This window comes from Entelurus aequoreus, linkage group LG01 (genome assembly GCF_033978785.1).
Source record: "Entelurus aequoreus isolate RoL-2023_Sb linkage group LG01, RoL_Eaeq_v1.1, whole genome shotgun sequence".
Lineage (NCBI taxonomy): Eukaryota > Metazoa > Chordata > Actinopteri > Syngnathiformes > Syngnathidae > Entelurus > Entelurus aequoreus.
Genome location: NC_084731.1, coordinates 24,797,407 through 24,819,097, shown reverse-complemented (window position 1 = coordinate 24,819,097; position 21,691 = coordinate 24,797,407). Strand labels below are relative to the sequence as shown.

The following is a 21,691-nucleotide window of genomic DNA, read 5'->3' as shown; positions in this document are numbered from 1 at the left end:
AGTATAAAGGATAACACATCTTTGAAGTTGTTTTGATAACACTTTTATTAAGGTTATTACAATTAGAGTACAACATAATAAATGAACTCTCCATAATTTAGCATATACAGATGCATTTCAATAAATCTGAATATGGTGCCTCACATTATTTCAGAATCAATTCTGATTAAGAGACTCATTAAAGCCTCAGAATTTTTTTTCTCCGAACGTGCATTCAATAAAGTGTTGTATGCAAATTGTTGAGCAGATCGTCCACCATTTTATTAAACAAACGAGCTGGGTTAATCTGGGTTGTACGGTATACCAGTATTAGTATAGTACCACGATACTAATGAATCACATTCGGTTCTATACTGCCTCTAAAAAGTACCGGTCCCCCAACCCCTCAACCCCGTCGTCGTCACGTCATGACATTGCTGGTTGTTAAAAACTAAAGATAAAGGTGAAGTTATAACACTGAAATACCCTCAGGAAGAGATGCTTTAAGACATGGCTAGCTAGCTAGCGGCTAAGGTCTATCCGCAGTATGCAGTGTTGTAGCTACTTCTAAATCACTAATCCTCGGCTCCATGGCGACAGATAACATAAGTTTCTTACAAGTATCATCCCTGCAGGACGAGGAATAGCTAAACATGCTTCACTACACACCGTAGCTCACCGGCGTCACTATGTAAATAAATGCCATGGGTGGATCTACACCTAACATCCACTGTAATGATACCAAGTACAGGAGTGTATCTAGTCGATACTACTATTATTACATCGATATTTTTTTAGCACCACAAAAATCTTCTTTCGTCTCTGTCAACACTTAAGTCTCGTTTTAATTTATTGACTAAATTGTCAATTAATTTCATAATTTTTTTTAGGCAACGTGCTTTTGTTTTCATTCGTTATCGTCCAATTTCGTCAAGGGAAAATTGGTAGTGGACGTTAACAACACTAAAAATTGTCGTCAACAAATTTAACACTGATTTGTACCGGGAAGTCGGAATTTCCGTGTTTTTAGTCGGAATTTCAACTGGAACCTCCCTCGAGGTCGGATTTCCCACTCAGAGATTCGGAGCATTTTCACCACCCCCTAGTTTGTTTCAAAGATGGCTGCTCTGGATTAGATATGTAAAAATGATTACTCATGTTATCGAACAGTCACTATATATTTCCTACCTACAAGATAGAATCCTAATTTGAATGTATTCACCATGCAAATGCAGTTAGCCTCACAATCAGATTTAACCCAGAAAAAGCATCACTTGCTCTTGAGCTTGCCTGCATAGAGCTGAAAAACCTAAAGAGCTGTAATACAATCCATTCTAACGCTCGTAAATTTGAAATGTTTCACTGCTGGCCCACTGGGGAGCACTGGTCACAAACTGAGTAATAAAGCACCGCCAGCTATTGACGGTGCGTCCATAGTATGGACAACAGTCAGAAGAATGGGTGATAAAATTTAAATGCTGCTCTAGCTGTTCAGTGCAAACAGGGACATAATTGAGATAAAGGTTTTTCGTTTCACAGTTCTAAATCTTTCACTCACATTCACTATGGCTTCATATGAACTGCACAGACAGCAGTGTACAGTATTTTCTGGAATATAAGCAGCTACCATTTTCCAAGGCTTTAAACTCTGCAGCTTATAAAAAGATGCAACTAGTTTATGGATTTTACTGCGCTAACGGCCATAATGTTTTGTATTCAATAAATAATTTTCATTAAAACAGAGACACCAAAATGGTAGGTTATTGTTTGAACTATGGTGCCATCTTTTAGACGAGTTTGCTCACTGCAGGTTGAACGTCCAGTGTCACTCCGAGCAACGTTTGTAAATTTTACAATATGACTAAAACAATTCATAATTAAAGCGTCACATGTTTTATAGTAGTGTTTTTTGTTTTTTTTAATATTTTTTTTAATTTCTTGTGCGGCCCGGTACCAATCGGTCCGCGGACCGGTACCGGGCTGCGGCCCGGTGGTTGGGGACCACTGATGTAGACCAATGCAGGAAAAAATATATAAAATATGACCCTTTAAATTGTTTTTTTTATACTCTTGTTGAATAATACTTTATATATTTTGTTACTACTAAACGACTTAACCTGAGTATTGACTTTAATTGTTCCTTTGCATCATCTGTCGAATGCATTACCATTTAAATCACTGTCCATGCAAAATGTTTTCATCTGGCACAATTTTGCCGAGCCAAAGCATTTATTACATGGCTGCAATAGTGAAAGTGACACATAGCCAGCAAAGGTCACCCACTCGCACAAAGCACAGAACAAAGACTCGACAAAAAAATAGAGCATATATTTCTTGCGCGTGTCTGTGTGCAGCCTTGTTTTAAAAAACGCCATTAAGTCATTCTGCTGAGCTACAGTGAACAGATTGCCCTTCTTACACATTTGATTTGTCATTCCTCTCCGCTAGGCTCATTTTCTGTGGGCATCATTCATACGTCTGTATGATACATGAAGGATGCCATGTGATATCATGACACGCATACATCTTACCCTTCACTCTTCTGGGGAAACGTTTGTTGCACACTGAATTTAGCAACACTTAGTTCCCGTAAGGTGAACTAAGTAAGGTGGCAGCTCTCTGAGCTGCCACCTTACCGTGGTTGAGGAGTTTGCGTGTCCCAATGATCCTAGGAGCTATGTTGTCCGGGGGCTTTCATGCCCCCTGGTAGGGTCTCCCAAGACAAACAGGTCCTAGGTGAGGGATCAGACAAAGAGCAGCTCAAAGACTTCTATGGAAAGGAAACAACAAGGATTCAGATTTCCCTCGCCCGGACGCGGGTCACCGGGGCCCCCCTCCGGAGCCAGGCCCGGAGTTGGGGCACGATGGCGAGCGCCTGGTGGTCCCCATGGGGCCCGGCCGGGCACAGCCCGAAGAGGCAACGTGGGTCCTTCCTCCAATGGGCTCACCACTCATGGGAGGGGCCATAGAGGTCGGGTGCATTGTGAGCTGGGCGGCAGCCGAAGGCAGGGCACTTGGCGGTCCGATCCTCGGCTACATAAGCTAGCTCTTGGGACGTGGAACGTCACCTCGCTGGGGGGGAAGGAGCCCGAGCTTGTGCGCGAGGTAGAGAAGTTCCGGCTGGATATAGTCGGACTCACCTCGACGCACAGCAAGGGCTCTGGAACCAGTTCTCTCGAGAGGGGCTGGACTCTCTTCCACACTGGCGTTGCACGCAGTGAGAGGCGACGAGCTGGGGTAGCAATTCTTGTTTCCCCCCGGCTCAGAGCCTGCACGTTGGAGTTCAACCCGGTGGACGAGAGGGTAGCCTCCCTCCGCCTTCGGGTGGGGGGACGGGTCCTGACTGTTGTTTGTGCTTACGCACCAAACGGCAGTTCAGAGTACCCACTCTTTTTGGATACACTCGAGGAAGTACTGGAGAGTGCTCCCCCGGGTGATTCCCTTGTCCTACTGGGTGACTTCAACGCTCATGTTGGCAACGACAGTGAAACCTGGAGAGGTGTGATTGGGAAGAATGGCCGCCCGGATCTGAACCCGAGTGGTGTTTTGTTATTGGACTTTTGTGCTCGTCACAGATTGTCCATAACGAACACCATGTTCAAGCATAGGGGTGTCCATATGTGCACTTGGCACCAGGACACCCTAGGCCGCAGTTCCATGATCGACTTTGTAGTTGTGTCATCGGATTTGCGGCCTCATGATTTGGACACTCGGGTGAAGAGAGGGGCGGAGCTTTCTACCGATCACCACCTGGTGGTGAGTTGGCTGCGATGGTGGGGGAGGATGCCGGACAGACCTGGCAGGCCCAAACGCATTGTGAGGGTCTGCTGGGAATGTCTGGCTGAGTCTCCTGTCAGAGAGAGTTTCAATTCCCACTTCCGGAAGAACTTTGAACATGTCACGAGGGAGGTGCTGGACATTGAGTCCGAGTGGACCATGTTCCGCACCTCTATTGTCGAGGCGGCTGATTGGAGCTGTGGCCGCAAGGTAGTTGGTGCCTGTCGTGGCGGTAATTCTAGAACCCGTTGGTGGACACCGGTGGTGAGGGATGCCGTCAAGCTGAAGAAGGAGTCCTATCGGGTTCTTTTGGCTCATGGGACTCCTGAGGCAGCGGACAGGTACCGACAGGCCAAGCGGTGTGCGGCTTCAGCGGTCGCGGAGGCAAAAACTCGGACATGGGAGGAGTTCGGCGAGGCCATGGAAAACGACTTCCGGACGGCTTCGAAGCGATTTTGGACCACCATCCGCCGCCTCAGGAAGGGGAAGCAGTGCACTGTCAACACCGTGTATGGTGCGGATGGTGTTCTGCTGACCTCGACTGCGGATGTTGTGGATCGGTGGAGGGAATACTTCGAAGACCTCCTCAATCCCACTGACACGTCTTCCTATGAGGAAGCAGTGCCTGGGGAATCTGTGGTGGGCTCTCCTATTTCTGGGGCTGAGGTTGCTGAGGTAGTTAAAAAGCTCCTCGGTGGCAAGGCCCCAGGGGTGGATGAGATCCGCCCGGAGTTCCTTAAGGCTCTGGATGCTGTGGGGCTGTCTTGGTTGACAAGACTCTGCAGCATCGCGTGGACATCGGGGGCGGTACCTCTGGATTGGCAGACCGGGGTGGTGGTTCCTCTCTTTAAGAAGGGGAACCGGAGGATGTGTTCCAACTATCGTGGGATCACACTCCTCAGCCTTCCCGGTAAGGTCTATTCGGGTGTACTGGAGAGGAGGCTACGCCGGATAGTCGAACCTCGGATTCAGGAGGAACAGTGTGGTTTTCGTTCTGGTCATGGAACTGTGGACCAGCTCTATACTCTCGGCAGGGTCCTTGAGGGTGCATGGGAGTTTGCCCAACCAGTCTACATGTGCTTTGTGGACTTGGAGAAGGCATTCGACCGTGTCCCTCGGGAGGTCCTGTGGGGAGTGCTCAGAGAGTATGGGGTATCGGACTGTCTGATTGTGGCTGTCCGCTCCCTGTACGATCAGTGTCAGAACTTGGTCCGCATTTCCGGCAGTAAGTCGGACACGTTTCCAGTGAGGGTTGGACTCCGCCAAGGCTGCCCTTTGTCACCGATTCTGTTCATAACTTTTATGGACAGAATTTCTAGGCGCAGTCAAGGCGTTGAGGGGATCTGGTTTGGTGGCTGCAGGATTAGGTCTCTGCTTTTTGCAGATGATGTGGTCCTTATGGCTTCATCTGGCCAGGATCTTCAGATCTCACTGGATCGGTTCGCAGCCGAGTGTGAAGCGACTGGGATGAGAATCAGCACCTCCAAGTCCGAGTCCATGGTTCTTGCCCGGAAAAGGGTGGAGTGCCATCTCCGGGTTGGGGAGGAGACCCTGCCCCAAGTGGAGGAGTTCAAGTACCTAGGAGTCTTGTTCACGAGTGAGGGAAAAGTGGATCGTGAGATCGACAGGCAAATCGGTGCGGCGTCTTCAGTAATGCGGACGCTGTATAGGTCCGTTGTGGTGAAGAAGGAGCTGAGCCGGAAGGCAAAGCTCTCAATTTACCGGTCGATCTACGTTCCCATCCTCACCTATGGTCATGAGCTTTGGGTCATGACCGAAAGGACAAGATCACGGGTACAGGCGGCCGAAATGAGTTTCCTCCGCCGGGTGGCGGGGCTCTCCCTTAGAGATAGGGTGAGAAGCTCTGCCATCCGGGGGGAGCTCAAAGTAAAGCCGCTGCTCCTCCACATCGAGAGGAGCCAGATGAGGTGGTTCGGGCATCTGGTCAGGATGCCACCCGAACGCCTCCCTCGGGAGGTGTTTAGGGCATGTCCAACCGGTAGGAGGCCACGGGGAAGACCCAGGACACGTTGGGAAGACTATGTCTCCCGGCTGGCCTGGGAACGCCTCGGGATCCCCCGGGAGGAGCTGGACGAAGTGGCTGGGGAGAGGAAAATCTGGGCTTCCCTGCTTAGGCTGCTGCCCCCGCGACCCGACCTCGGATAAGCGGAAGAAGATGGATGGATGGATGGATAGTTCCCGTGAAATAATAAGTATTACATTTAACCAATAGGATTAACTACGTGAAGCTAGGCAAACACACGTCAAAAACTCTAAATACAGTGTTTCCCACACATTCATTTATTTGTGGCGGCCCGCCACGAAAGAATTACGTCCGCCACAAATAAAAAAAAAATATATATATTTTTTTTTTGTCCTGTCCAGCTTCTCAGGCAAATCATATAGTTGATGTAGATGCCCATATAGGCTGTTCAGATTTACTTTACAAAAGAGAAGTGTAGGATACTTCTCTTGTTGCCTTATTTGTATTTGACCACTACTGTTTTCTGTTTATTTGTTACTAACTGTGGCAGGACACCTCTGCCTCTGTTTCACTTTATGTTGCTGGTAAATAATATGGTTGTAGTAGTAGGCTAAAGTTAAATTATTTAGTATGCACTAATTAAAGGGGCAGAGCTTTAAGAGACATTTTAGCTTTTATATTTTATAAGATATATTTTTTGTAAGAACCACAATTAATAAATATATTTCAGTGAATAACTTATTGTTCAAATCTGTATATAAATATGTACATAAAGTGTTGTAATTATATTGTAAAATGGATGGATGGATTGATGGATGGACGTTTAAAACAAAACTGTTATTATTAATTAGTAAGTATACATTTTTTGAGCCTTTTTAGAGAAAATCATATTATTGTAGTAAATTATGCAAATCACTCGATGATGTCATGGTGACCACGCCCATAGCCACGCCCCCACCGCCACAGGTATCTTGGCAGTTTAGGGGAAACACTGAAATATATCTTGTGGCGTACCCCAGGGATCAACCCTGGACCAAAATTGTTCAATTGCTGCATGAATGACTAATGTCGGTTATAGAGAACATGCAAAACTCTTTATTTATTTAATCAAAAATATTGAAATTCTATGATTTCAGCTAAAATGATGCACTAAGCTAAGAATAACATGTTCCCCACAAATGTACAACAATTATTCTCAATAAAACAGGAGATTAATAACCCTAAAGAAAAAAATTGAAAACATTTGTATGTACTTACAGCACTTAAGACCTTTAATATATCAGTATGTGGAATTAAATTATGGAAAGAAGTCAATGTACTAATATGATCCAATTTAGGAAACTGTTCAAAGTGTTTACAAAGTACAAGAAAGAAGGTTCCTGGTAAGTATCTTGAAACATATTTTTTAAAAATGAGACGTAATCTACCATCTATATCACATATTTATAACTGTGAATCACAACCTAATAACTACCTATTCATGTGAACTCAAGGTTTTTAAAGGTATCAGTAAATCAAATGTATTGCATTAAAAAAAATCAATGTCTATGTCCTACCGCATATGGTTATAATATATACAGTAGTTAAAACCTTATAGTTGTATACACACACATAATTGTCTGCATACAGACAATTGTAAGCATTGAGCAATGATATTCTTGAAAAGTTTTCATGAACCGTAACTATCTAGTGAATTACAATTGGCTCGCAGGGCTGTTTTATCTGACAATTTATTTGTATTTATTTAATTTTCTGTAGTGGTAGCAACACCTGAAAGTTGTGGTGGCGACAGCAGAAGTTGCTTTGTCGGCCACGCTAAATTAATTTGGCACTTTTGCTGCCTGCCTTTTAAGACCGACTTGTGATTACCTAAATAGCATGTGCGGTTTCACAGCATTGAGCAAAGTTTGGAAGTCTTTTTGGACATGCTGCAGAACGCCTCTCTAGCATTAGAATCAATAGGCTTTCACCAAGTTTTGAAAAGTTAACCAGCCAGCCACTTTTTTTAGAATTAGTTTTTTCATTATACCAAGAAGTCTTTTTTTTTTAAATTTGATCTCTTTAAAAACATGCTGTAAAAATGCATATCCTCTAAAAAATATTCCTTAGAAAAGCCACAAACTGGAGGATATTTTATTAATCAGGATACAATTTAAAAAAATAGTTAAAAGGTTTTATGAAATAATAAATTATTCTTACTAGGAATGCAAATGATGCATGTTCGGAAATGGATGATTGATTTAAACATTTTAGAAGACATGTCATGGTATGATATTTGGAAAAATGCCAACAAACCCTTCAGATACATTAAAATAAGCTGAGTCAATTTAAGATCTTGAATAGATTATATTTTACACTCTCACAGTTTTTAAAAATGGGTACAGTAGATAGGAAGTTACGTATAAAGTAGCTGAAGGCACTATTTATTTACTTCGGGAATGTCAGAGAATACGAGTTGTGGTCTGTTGTGAGAACTGCCTTGTTTGTCCATCCTAGGCCACCGTAAGTCACATGATGTGCCTGCATCACGAGATTTGCTAATGTTAGCCAAGTTAGCTCGTGTGTTGATTTGGAGACGAGTGAAATAAAGGAATCGTGTCTGAAACAAGCTCAGTTTCCTCATTAACATGACATGATGTCAGAGCTAAGGACTACAGTACATGCCTACAGTAACCAAAGAATGGCAAAGCCGTTATATTTTGCCGTCCAGCAGAGTGGCCGCTTTAGAAGTAGCACTTTCCTCGCTATCAGATCTTACAAGATCTCTTGTAACCCGTTTTAAAGTCAGAGGTGAAAAAAAGAAACACAAAGACAGACGTAGCAATTAATCGATGACCGCAACGTTATTTTCATGTATCGTTTCATTGACAGACGTAGTGACTACCGGCCCAGTCCTACAATTTTGTTACATTTTTAATGCCTCTGGACATCGTATTTAATGCTTTTTAATGTCATTCAAGACCTTAATTTTTGCTAAATTGATTTAATGACTTAATTATTCTTAATTACCCACGGAAACCTTGTGAACTTTACTGATTATCTGTTTGTGTTAGAAATTGAGCACAGGAAGTGAACAAACACATGCGTTAGCAATTTCTATGAAACTTAAATGGGTAGGATGAAAAATTCTGCTTCTTCCTACTCTTTTTCGGACATGTAATAAGAAACTGGAAAATGTGATGCATCATATTGTAACTGTATGCATGTTTGAAATGTGTGGTAATTCTTAAACCATGACACTATTAACTTATGTCAATCCTTTTCAAGTAGTTTGTCAATGATGATCACTTTGATTGTGTAATTAAGTTATTTCATGGCAATCAGCTGTTTGATCAAGTCCCATTCAATTAAGTGACAGCTCTATTGTGTCGTTAGCAGAAATCGATAGACATGTTTAGGTCATTAAACCAAAATGTGTTGATCGAGGCAAAAAAATATATACTCATCCAGATGCAGCCTTTTCTTGTAAAATGTGTTTCCATTGTACTGTAAATTCTGTCTTCAGTGTAACTATAAGCTATTTATGATGTTTGAAAGTCGTTATTTTTATTACAGGAATATCTGTAGCTGAAACATTGTGCCAAGTCATCACTTACTAGAATATTCTGACCCACTGTAAAGCTTAGTGGAACTGTAGTTTATGATAATCATACCTTGACCTCATTATATATGTCTCTATCTCCCTCTGTCTGTCACCACAGGTCAGGAGTGGCCATGCCATTTGGCTGTTTAACAATCGGAGAAAAGAAGGATTACCACAGTCCTTCGGACGTGACGGACAAATATGATATGGGTCAAATTGTTAAATCGTGAGTACTGCAACAATCACCTGCTCTGAATTTTGAGAATGGTTTACAAGTTGTCTACACCAAAGTACAGTGGATCTCCTAAGGTCGATCACAGATTGTTCTCGGACGCTAGTTTATTATTTGTTTGGTATTAGAATTATTTTTTCCATTGGAAATCGCAGGAATAGAGTTAACCATTTCGAGGATCTAACTGCCGTCCTCTCTGAAGTGGAAAGCAGCAGTATTCAAAAGCGGTTTTCTCTTACATGTATCTTATTGTTTGTGATTAGTCTCTACTATGGAGGCAGTTGTGTTGCGCAGAACTGCAGAGCAGGGGGAGGAACATCCGTCCAAATCTGTGTAATATTTGTTCATTTGTTTATCAATATAAAACCAAAAAACCCAACAACAAAAAACACTTGTTTTCTCAATATTTGTTTCCAGACCCACAAAAAAAACAGACAACAAATAATTTTTCTAATTGGAGAATGGACGAAACAAATAACAGGCATTTCAACTAAATTTTTGCGAATCCATAGTTTACCCGAAAGTAGGTTTACGTGGACTTAAAGGTAAAAAATCCCATTAATAAGACAGGCAGGCTGACTGGAACTAAATCAAGTTAAAGTTATGAGTTGTCTTTGTTTTGGATTACCCAAATATTGAAACTGAAAAACGAGTTATTACATTTTTTTGTTTTGGTTTTATATAGGGCTTGAAAGCAATGTTCCCTCTAAGGTGCACGCCTGCGCAATTGCGCACTGCTCACACATCCCCTGCGCACAGCAAATCTATGCCGCGCACATAATCAAATCCCATCTGAACTGTAAACAAAAGAAACAACAATGTATTTTGTATGATTTTGCAATAAAACCGTGAGTGACAGGTGACAACGAGCGGCCACAACAGATAAAACAATGTTCGTCAACACTGTTCAGTTGTTGTAACGTCTGTTGAGACGCTTTAAAGGAGAACAGGAATTCCGTCGATCACTTTATTGAGCAAAACTGTCAGCCGTAACCACATAAAAACATTAGTAAAAAAACATATCTAGCAAAACTGGTCATTGTCTGTTGTACAAACCAGGCTTAAACCAACTCAGTCATCTGTCATATCAACAGCAGCCGCTTGCTCTCTCTCACTTGCACCAACACACGCACTCATGGCACTTAGCTACTGATGCGTTTAGAGACACACAAAAAGTCGCACAACTCCAACACCACACAAAGTGTAAATTAGAGGTCTTTACACTATGACTCCTCAATCAGATGTGTGCGTATCCTACTGTCATGCATTACGAATGTTAATTTTTGGATATTAATCATTAAATGCTGTCACTAGATTACAGAAATGCTCATAAAAAGATGTATTTTACAGACAAAATTACAAGATTGTACACTTTATACCAGTGGTCCCCAACCACCGGGCCGTACCGGGCCACGGACCGATTGATACCGGGCCGCACAAGAAATTAAAAAAAATAATAATAATTGAAAAAAAAAATATATATATATATATATTTTTTTAAATTATTAAAGGCCTACTGAAATGCATTTTTTTAATTTAAACAGGGATAGCAGATCTATTCTATGTGTCATACTTGATCATTTCGCGATATTGCCATATTTTTGCTGAAAGGATTTAGTATAAAACAACGACGATAAAGATCGCAAATTTTGGTATCTGATAAAAAAAAGGCTTGCCCCTACCGGAAGTAGCGTGACGTAGTCAATTGAACATATCCGCAAAGTTCCCTATTGTTTACAATGATGGCCGCCAGAAGTGAGAGAGATTCGGACCGAGAAAGCAACGATTTCCCCATTAATTTGAGCAAGGATGAAAGATTTGTGGATGAGGAAAATGCAAGTGAAGGACTAGTGGGGAGTGGAAGCGATTCTTTCTACATAATTTCTGGGCTTTAGTTTCTTCTGTAAACCATGGGGTACGCCTTTTAGGGGCCCTTTTTATCTTAAGCGGTGCTACACTATCAATGGTGTCGCGCAGGGCGTCGTTAAAGCTGTTAGTGAGGTTATCAATAGAGCCCACATAATTTGGGAATGGTGCCATTACCGAAGGCAGTAGGTCAGTAAGAGTCGTCGTTGTGGCAGCATTAATGTTGCGGCTGCTATAGTAGTTATTATTATTATTATTATTAGTTTGTTGACAATAAATCAGAATTTCGAATTTCATAAGGTAATGATCGGACATTACTTTAGTGTACGGGAGTATCGTAACTTTAGAGGTGGTGACACCCCTGACAAGCACTAGATCTATTGTATTACAGTTGCGATGCGTGGGTTCATTTATTATTTGTGTAAGACCACAGCTATCAATTATAGTCTGGAGCGCCACGCATGGAGGGTCCGATGGGGTATTCATATGGATGTTAAAGTCTCCCATTATGATTATATTGTCGGCGTGTGTCACTAGATCAGCAACGAACTCTGAAAATTCATTGATAAAGTCCGAATAGGGCCCTGGGGGGCGGTAGATGACAGCCAGGTGCAGAGGCAGCGGTGTGACAAACCTCACAGTAAGCGCCTCAAACAAGTTATATTTATTATTTAGGTCCGAGGTAAGGCTAAAGTTTTTGTTGTATATTAGTGCAACACCCCCACCCCTTTTAATGGGACGGGCAATATGCGTTCCCGTATAGCCAGGAGGAGACGCCTCACCCAGCGCAAAAAAATTGTCTGGTTTGAGCCAGGTCTCGGCTAGACCAACGACATCAAGATTGTTGTCTCTAATGACTTCATTAACTAATAACGTTTTGGAAGACAATGACCTTATGTTTAAAAGGCCCATATTATAGGTAGTGGGCTGTATTGAGGAGTTTTTGTTGAAAGTATCCGTAGTAGCAATATTAATAATGTTACGTTTATTATGCGCAGTGCACTTTAAATAATTTCGACCATATCTAGGAATTGATATGACAGGAATTTTTAGATTGTTTGCCACCTCAGTAAAATGCATGTCCACCTCTAACGCAGAAAAAACATTATGAGTTGTATATTATTCTAAGAGAATTGCTATGTGTGCAGGGATTATCCAGCCTGGCGCTGGCTAGTTCTAGCTTAACAGACTCCTTATTAGCGCTTCTTTGTGGATTAGCATTTAGCTTTTTCGTTAGCCCCACTAACAACAACGCCTTTAGCTTTGTTGTTAGCCCCGCCCGACACCCCCGCTTCTGCTTCCGAGCGTACCGCTTACGTCTCTTTCGTTGACGGTCTCCGCTGATAGTGGACGCCGCTGCTTCAAAGGCCACTGCTGGATGTAGCTCGCGAAGAATTCCCAAGCTAGCGAGTAGGTCCACCGTACACGCATCTTTCAGCCCAAAATGGCCCGATCTCTCCACATCCAGAATCGTAAGTCGGTCGTAAGTGATCACGGAGTGAACACGCTGTGAGCCAGCCATGAAATTGACTGAATTGACGGGTGTTTTTGCCAAATCGGTCTACACTTCCAGGAGCGCTCGCAAGAAGCTGCTGCCTTGAAGCGCCGCCATCTTGGAGATAATGAAGAGACGATGAATAACAGCTGTGAGATGATCAAACATCACTTTTAACGCCATCACCTTGTACATGTTGGTGTGTTCACCGCATTTTCACACTGGCAAGTTGGAATCAAAGCCGGTTTTACTCACACAAACCATTTAGCAGGATGTTAGCTAAGATAGCTGCGGGTTACGAACAACGTAAAGTATTTCGGAAAAAGCATCTGAAGAATTTAAATAAAATCCCACAATGCACAATGTTGTTCAGACTTGGAACATATTTAGTTTGAAACAAATTTCTCCAAGAGACACCACACAGTGGCAAGTCCTATGTTGACTTACCTCTGAAAGGACGACAGTGATGTCAAATTCAGAGGACTTGCACACACCCAAAGTTGGTTTGCCCGTAAGCCTTTACCGACTTGGCATTCCGAAATGATTGGCCTGTATAAAAACTGACTTCATAGACGATCGAGATGCAGGACACGTTCAAATCTCATCTATTGGATGTGCTCAAGTGGATCAATACCACCAATTTTACCTGTACGGTCCATTTTAATCCAGTTTGTTGCTCTCTTACAATACCGTTGGTTAAATACAGGCATGTAAACAAAAACTTTGTCCAGCAACAATGGCTACCCAGCCCCTCAGTGTTAACAAATCAAGCACTCCTTGTAGAATGCTCCAAACTGTCCTTCACAGTGTAAACAAACATAGCTTTGGTCGTGCGGGATGTCTCTACTCATCAGAGAAAGACATCACACGTGCCGCCTGAACCAATGCCCAATGCTCACTCTACGAAGAAAGAAAACAAAAACGCCTGGGATCAACACATCAAACCTCACTGATCACCCACTCGAATCCACACCGAAATAAGAAGAAGCTATCGGTGCCTTATTCCAGTGCTAAGTGTATGCAAACTCATCCACCTGTAACAAGTATTTGGCAGTAAAATTGAGCAAGTAACATTATTGTGTTAGAGGAATATTTTCCACCTTAAAGAGGAACTGCAATAAAAAAAAAAAAGCCCATCATTTACAATACTTATGTAAGACAAGAACACATGTTTTTTCTTATTTATGCATTCTAAATTGTAAATAAATGTGATCAAATGTCTGCATACAATGCAGCCTGAGGGAGCTGCTCTTAAAAAAACATCCAAACACCTCCATGAAGGCCTTATATACATGCTGTAAGTATATATGTAGTGTTGTAACAGGCAAATTTATAATCACATGTAATATTTACATATTTTGTTCATTTCAAGGATACGCGACGCATTAATTAAAAAAAAACGCATCACAACGTTAGTTGTTTTTTTTATGTCATCTCTGATTACAACTCAGTGCAGACTTCATGAGAGCCAACAAACATAATACAACATCACTTACTGTACAATGTCTGCTGTCATTGGGATGCCGACTGGTAGAATCTTGTTATAGTAAAGAAAAGGGGTGTGGAACCAAGCGTCTTTTCGTTCCGTTCTCGCCATTACCAGGTTTAAATTGGCTGTCAAAGTGTACCAACTTGTCGGATTACACATCCAGGTGAGAGGCATGATTTATCATCTACGATAAACTTCCACGAGCAAGGAAGCGAGTAAACAGGTTACCACTCGAGGATGTAAACATTGGCACACACACACACTAGCGATCACGGCGCCGCTATAAATACAAAAGTAGTTTGTCTGCGTTCGCGCTTATGATAACAATATCACGCTCTAATCACATTGTTTGGTTCAAGGACAACACACAATGAGTACACCCTGTGTTTTTAGCTTTGCAAATACACACACATCGTATCTAATTTGGTTTTGATGTTGAGTAGAGGTGCCAGGAGTATTGATTTTATACCTGAGGAAATTGGGATTACTTAAGTGTCAACTAAACTGGACATCATGCACCACTGGCTATATTTAGTTCTCAATGTATAGTATTGTGCAAGTTTGTTGTTTTTGGAAATGCTTCCACTGCAGTAAATATTTGGCTGCAAATTAAATAATGTACAGTAAGTTTATCATTAAAATGTAGGAATTTGGTGATATTTTCTTATAGTTAGTCCCATAATGTTTATTTATTGTTATTTGGTTATTTTTTATGTCCGCAGGCTCAATGGTTTTGCAATACGTTTAATAGTAAGAATTAGAATCTGTAAAAATATGTAAGCACATTGATCAAGATATTTACAAACATATTTTAAATTGTTTAGAAAATCTAATTTCATTAATAAATAAAAAAATATGGTAAATTAAAGCATGTTGTCCACCCTATGGGCATTCAACTGACTGAAAAATGATGTTGATATTTTTTTTTATCATTTGAGAGTTAAGGGCACATAGTGGACTAAAAACTTTACAAAAGGTTACCATAATTTATTGTTTGTTTAGATAAAAGTTGACCATTCAACTGCCATGCAAGTGTAAAAATGAAATGCTATACAATAAATGCAATACATTATGTACTATTAGTGACCGACGTAGTGGCACACAGTCAGAATATTGATATGATTTTGACTTGATTCATTACACTTTTATCCCTTGAGTGTTATAGCAACAATTTTACTTTTGTATAACAAAAAGTAAACATAATTTACTGTAAGATGAATATTTTTGTCCAATTTTTTTTCATTATTGTCAACATATTGTTGTTTGGCCACATTGTGGTGAATGGTCAGATGCTTAAAAAGCTGAGGTGCCTCACAAGATAAACTAAGCTATTGTATGACATCATGCTTGATTGCAGATCTCTTGATTTGTCTGCAACGTTCGCTATTATTCCTAAGAATTTGGTCAAATCGTGCAATGTGCAACCTCAAAGGCATACAACTTTAGAGTTCCCACTGAACTTGTTTTATGTCTTAACATACCCAAATGTCACTGGTTGTTTGTCCAGGGAGGAGTTCTGTGAGATATTCAGAGCCAAGGACAAAACTACGATGAGAATGTACACGTGCAAAAAGTTCCTGAAAAAGGATGGAAGAAAGGTCCGCAAAGCCGCAAAAAATGAAATCCTCATTTTAAAAATGTAAGTTTATTTAAATGTTATTTAAATATATAAACTAAGCAATGTTTTTTAATCGTGCAGTTGCTCTGTTTGTATTGCGGGCTCCCTTAAATCCATTATTGTATTATGTGGACATTTTTTAATAACAGCAAATCAAGACCGGTTTGTCGAGGTTTGCTCCCACAGTGCATATTGACTCCTAACTATGATCTGTTAACGGTGCTAAATATTAGTGATAACTCACCACTATGTAGCGCTTTGCTAAAACACCACCTTTTGACCTTTAAGCACCACCTTATTTCTCACTCCTCTCCATTCTATTAAATGATAAATGGGTTATACTTGTATAGCGCTTTTCTACCTTCAAGGTACTCAATGCGCTTTGACACTATTTCCACATTCACCCATTCACACACTGATGGCGGGAGCTGCCATGCAAGGCGCTAACCAGAATAGACTAAGAGGAGAAGTATTGCGGAAATAGATTATTCTAGATTGTACCTAATGTCATGACTGTTTTTATTGACTATCTTTTTGATTGTGGGACAAGCAGTAGAAAATGGATGGATGGTACTTTTTCGTCACTTATTGTTTGTCTTTGGTACACTAATGTGTATATTAGGCCATTGGTTCTTTGTTTTATTTTTGCAAAAATATATATATATATTTTTATATTGCTCTTTTTATCTTTGGTATGAACATTATTATGTAAACTCGAAGTTATTATTACTTTTTTTGGTTCTTTGTTGTTGCTATTTTTGTATTACAACATTTTATTATTTGATCATGTTGTACTGCATTTTAATCTTTTGTTTTGTGATTGTGTGATGTTTTTTGTCTGGACCCCAGGAAGAATAGTCTCCACTGCGGTGTAGACTAATGGGGATCCTTAATAAACTAAACTAAACTAAACCAGCACCCATCAGGAGCAAGGGTGAAGTGTCTTGCCCAAGGACACAACGGACGTGACTAGGATGGTAGAAGGTGGGGATTGAACCCCAGTAACCAGCAACCCTTTGCTGGCACAGCCACTCTACCAACTTCGCCACGCCGTCCCCTATTAGTACACAGCACAATTCAGCAATAAGTGACGCTTGTTATGCTTGTTTATATTTTAATCATCAGCGAGGAAGAAATAAACAGTTTGTTATTGTCAAAGGCTACGGATAATTGCTAGCTAATGCTATTAGTGAGGAAAAGAGGCGCTCATTCAAGTCTTAATTAATATTGTTAATCAGTGGAGGAAACCACAATTAGGCTCCTAACTGCTCCCCTTTTAATGCCGCAGATAGCAACTTCCCCTTATTGCTAATCACTTAGTTTGACTTTCACTTTGCATAATTGGACTTTTCCCGGCTATTTTCAGTCTGCGGAGCGATTCTGCGCTCAATTAATCAACTCACTTAATGATACACTAGGCAAAAAAATATATAATGAGTTCTTTAGCTAATTCCCAACTGAATGATATAATTCATTATCAATATTGTTTTATTCACTTATGTACTAAATACCAAAAATCTTTTACCATTTGGTGCTTAGTTTTTTTTTTGGTCTTTGCATGAAATGACACAAACATCACATTTATTCAACCTTTGTCGTTTCCTAAGGGTGAAGCATCCAAATATTCTCCAACTGGTGGATGTCTTTGAGACTAAAAAGGAATACTTCCTCTTCCTTGAGCTGTAAGTTAATCATCAACAAGAACAAAATGATTTTTCTCACTCAGTTTGTTTATCACATACTGTACTCATCATGAGGCACATCCCAACATATAAGAACTTTTGCTAATGGCACAGCAGGAAGACGTGTGATTTATAGCCACCACCTTTAATTACTTGCATCTCCAAGCAAACCGTTTTTTAAAGCATATTTTTAAAGCACCTCCACAAATGTTCAACATGACAATTGACTTCCTGTGCACCCACAGTGCAACAGGCAGAGAAGTGTTCGACTGGATCCTTGATCAAGGCTATTACTCAGAGCGGGATACCAGCAACGTGGTGCGCCAGGTGTTGGAGGCAGTCGCCTACCTCCACTCCCTGCACATTGTTCACAGAAACCTTAAGGTAATATCAAAGATATTTAGAGATTTCAAATGTGTGCTATGACTAGATTTCCATTGCAAGCCAAAGTGCCCAATTCCAATTTAGTGCTTATAGCTTATAATAAATGTTATTATTGTTTAGCTGCCTTGGGCTAACGCCTAGGCTAGTGTCTTCCATTGGTTGGTATTTTACTGTTTTTTACTGAAGTCGTTTACAAATGGTAAACATGGCAAGCCTTAAGGGTACTAGGAGCTAGCAGCTACACAACAGCTTAGCACACCATAGCACAGAAGCCAGACATATGAAATTAGTGTCCTTAGTTGAGCAATATTGCTGTCGAAAGCAATATGAACAAGTATTAAAAAGTTAAAGTTGCATATTACTTACAGGTAAATCTCCAAGGCATTTTATTATATTAGAAAGTGTTTAGTAACAAATCATTCAGCTTACTTAATCAATTATCGTGGCCAGTAGGTGTGTCGCCAAAAAAAACTATTGCCGGTCTCCAAACAGATAATAATAAATAGACAAGTGTTTTTACCATGAATTGATTAACCTGGACCCCGTCTTAAACAAGTTGAAAAACTTATTCGGGTGTTACCATTTAGTAGTCAATTGTACGGAATATGTACTGTACTGTGCAATCTACTGATAAAAGTTTCAATCAATCATTTAGTCATACCTACAATTGTTCTCGGTGAGACTAATTCTACTGGATATAAAATTTCCTGACTACTAGGGATGTGACGATAGACAGTATTAAAGGCCTACTGAAATGAATTTTTTTTATTTAAACGGGGATAGCAGATCCATTCTATGTGTCATACTTGGTCATTTCGTGATATTGCCATATTTTTGCTGAAAGGATTTAGTAGAGAACAACGACGATAAAGGTCACAACTTTTGGTCGCTGATAAAAAAAAAGCCTTGCCTATACCGGAAGTAGCGTGACGTCACCGGAGGAAGGACTCCTCACATTTTCCCATTGTTTACAATGCAGCGAGAGAGATTCCTACCGAGAAAGCAACGATTACCCCATTAATTTGAGCGAGGATGAAAGATTTGTGGATGAGGAACGTGAGAGTGAAGGACTACAGTGCAGTGCAGGACGTATCTTTTTTCGCTCTGACCGTAACTTAGGTACAAGGGTTCATTGGATTCCACACTTTCTCCTTTTTCTATTGTGGATCACGGATTTGTATTTTAAACCACCTCGGATACTATATCCTCTTGAAAATGAGAGTCAAGAACGTGAAATGGACATTCACATTGACTTTTATCTCCACGACAATACATCGGCAAAGCTCTTTAGCTACTGAGCTAATGTGATAGCATCGGGCTCAAATGCAGATAGAAACAAAATAAATAAATCCCTGACTGGAAGGATAGACAGAAGATCAACAATACTACCAAACTCTGGACATGTAACTACACGGTTAATGCTTTCCAGCTTGGCGAAGCTTAGCAATGCTGTTGCTAACGACGCCATTGAAGCTAACTTAGCTGCGGAACCTCGACAGAGCTATGCTAAAAACATTAGCTCTGCACCTACGCCAGCCAGCCCTCATCTGCTCATCAACACCCGTGCTCACCTGCGTTCCAGCGATTGACGGAAGGACAAAGGACTTCACCCGATCATCCGTGCGGTCGGCGGCTAGCGTCGGCTAGCGCGTCTGCTATCCAAGTCAAAGTCCTCCTGGTTGTGTTGCTACAGCCAGCCGCTAATACGCCGATCCCACCTACAACTTTCTTCCTTGCAGTCTTCATTGTTCATTAAACAAATTGCAAAAGATTCACCAACACAGATGTCCAGAATACTGTGGAATTTTGAGATGAAAACAGAGCTTTTTTGTATTGGATTCAATGGGGTACCAATACTTCCGTTTAACTAGTGACGTCACGCGCATCCGTCATCATATATAGACGTTTTCAACCGGAAGTTTAGCGGGAAATTTAAAATTGCACTTTATAAGTTAACCCGGCCGTATTGGCATGTGTTGCAATGTTAAGATTTTATCATTGATATATAAACTATCAGACTGCGTGGTCGGTAGTAGTGGGTTTCAGTAGGCCTTTAATGATAACTGTGGTTAGTATTACCATTTTGAATTAAAATTAATAATTGATAACTGCATTTTGATAAACTCATGGACTGACGGGCGCCCGCTTACATGTTAAAATGAAAACAAGAGACATTAACGTCTTTCCCCATTAAGAAACAACATACCCCAATCTAAATTTATATAAACACATCACCGTCTGAGCGACTAAGCTATTCAATTTGCGCATTGAACCTACAAGCTCTGCTCTCTTAGAACCGAGTAATCATTCTACACTCCAAAAAATAAGAGACGAAGGTGTTCTCACGGTGTGTTCAAAGACCAATGAACAGAGTTGGATACCGCAACGCCTGCCAGAAATAATAATAACAACAATATATTTTATTTGTTACGCACTTTTGATTTAAATAAGTTTCTTAAGTGCTAGAGTACAAACCAATATTTAAAACAATAAAAGTTCAGTCATTAAAACATAAAATACTAAGACTGAAAAAGCATAAGAAACAAAACAAATAAAATTGTGGGGTTTCTAACTGTGTGTCTATTTATTTTAATTGTTTAAAAAAATACTTGGTCTAAAGATTTAAGTGTGTGTATATGCACTTTTTAAACACATTCAACAATACAGCAACAATAATGATAACTGTGATCATTTTGGTCACGATAAACATGTTTATGGGATTTTCATATCTTCCCATCCCTACTTATTGAAAATGGAAACAGTGTGCATATATATTGACTTGAATATGGTCAGAGTCTGTTTATGCCTTGTCTTATGCCCATGCATTTTCAGTTGTAATTTGTAAAAAGAATAGTATCTTTGCGGTCTCCACATTGAGCACTGTAGGAGTCCATACTGCTGGACCATCTGGCATTATAATGAGCACAGTGGTAATCGTGCTGTAGAGGACAAGGGGACCAGTATTATCGCTGCCCATTTGTTTTAACAGGCATTTAAGACTTCTTCCTTTCTACTTAAAATTGTTTCTTACTGTATACAGCTCCACTAATGGACATTGGAGTGTTACTTTCAAAGGCAAAATTAAAATATTACTAGAAACATAATTTTATATGGGACTTTATTGTATTATATGTATAGTAGGGCTGCAACTAACGATTAATTTGATAATCGATTAATCTGTCGATTATTAGTTCGATTAATCAATTAATAATCGGACAAAAGAGACAAACTACATTTCTATCCTTTCCAGTATTTTATTGGAAAAAAACAGCATACTGGCACCATACTTATTTTGATTGTTTCTCAGCTGTTTGTACATGTTGCAGTTTATAAATAAAGGTTTATAAAAAAAATAACATTTAAAAAAATAAAAAATATAAAAATTGCCTCTGCGCATGCGCATAGCATAGATCCAACAAATCGATGACTAAATTAATCGCCAACTATTTTTATAATCGATTTTAATCGATTAGTTGTTGCAGCCCTAATGTATAGTACATGTTCTAAAAAGAAAAAAGCATAAAACACAGTATATTTAAATATACTAAATGTAAAAAAGGGAATAATAAATAATAAATAATCTAGTTTGGTTACGCCATCAT

At 40.4% G+C, this 21,691-nt stretch overlaps 1 protein-coding gene across 1 annotated transcript in view; it reads left to right on the top strand.

The window, feature by feature from the left end:
* The window catches only part of LOC133649446 (caM kinase-like vesicle-associated protein), a 104,915-nt gene that overhangs the window by 70,300 nt on the left and 12,924 nt on the right, over nt 1–21,691 (top strand). The window contains exons 2-5 of the mRNA XM_062046081.1: nt 9,442–9,549; nt 15,913–16,044; nt 17,631–17,705; nt 17,951–18,089. Of these exons, the coding sequence (XP_061902065.1) occupies nt 9,455–9,549; nt 15,913–16,044; nt 17,631–17,705; nt 17,951–18,089 (441 nt within the window). The 5' untranslated portion in view covers nt 9,442–9,454. The remainder of the gene's footprint in view (nt 1–9,441; nt 9,550–15,912; nt 16,045–17,630; nt 17,706–17,950; nt 18,090–21,691) is intronic.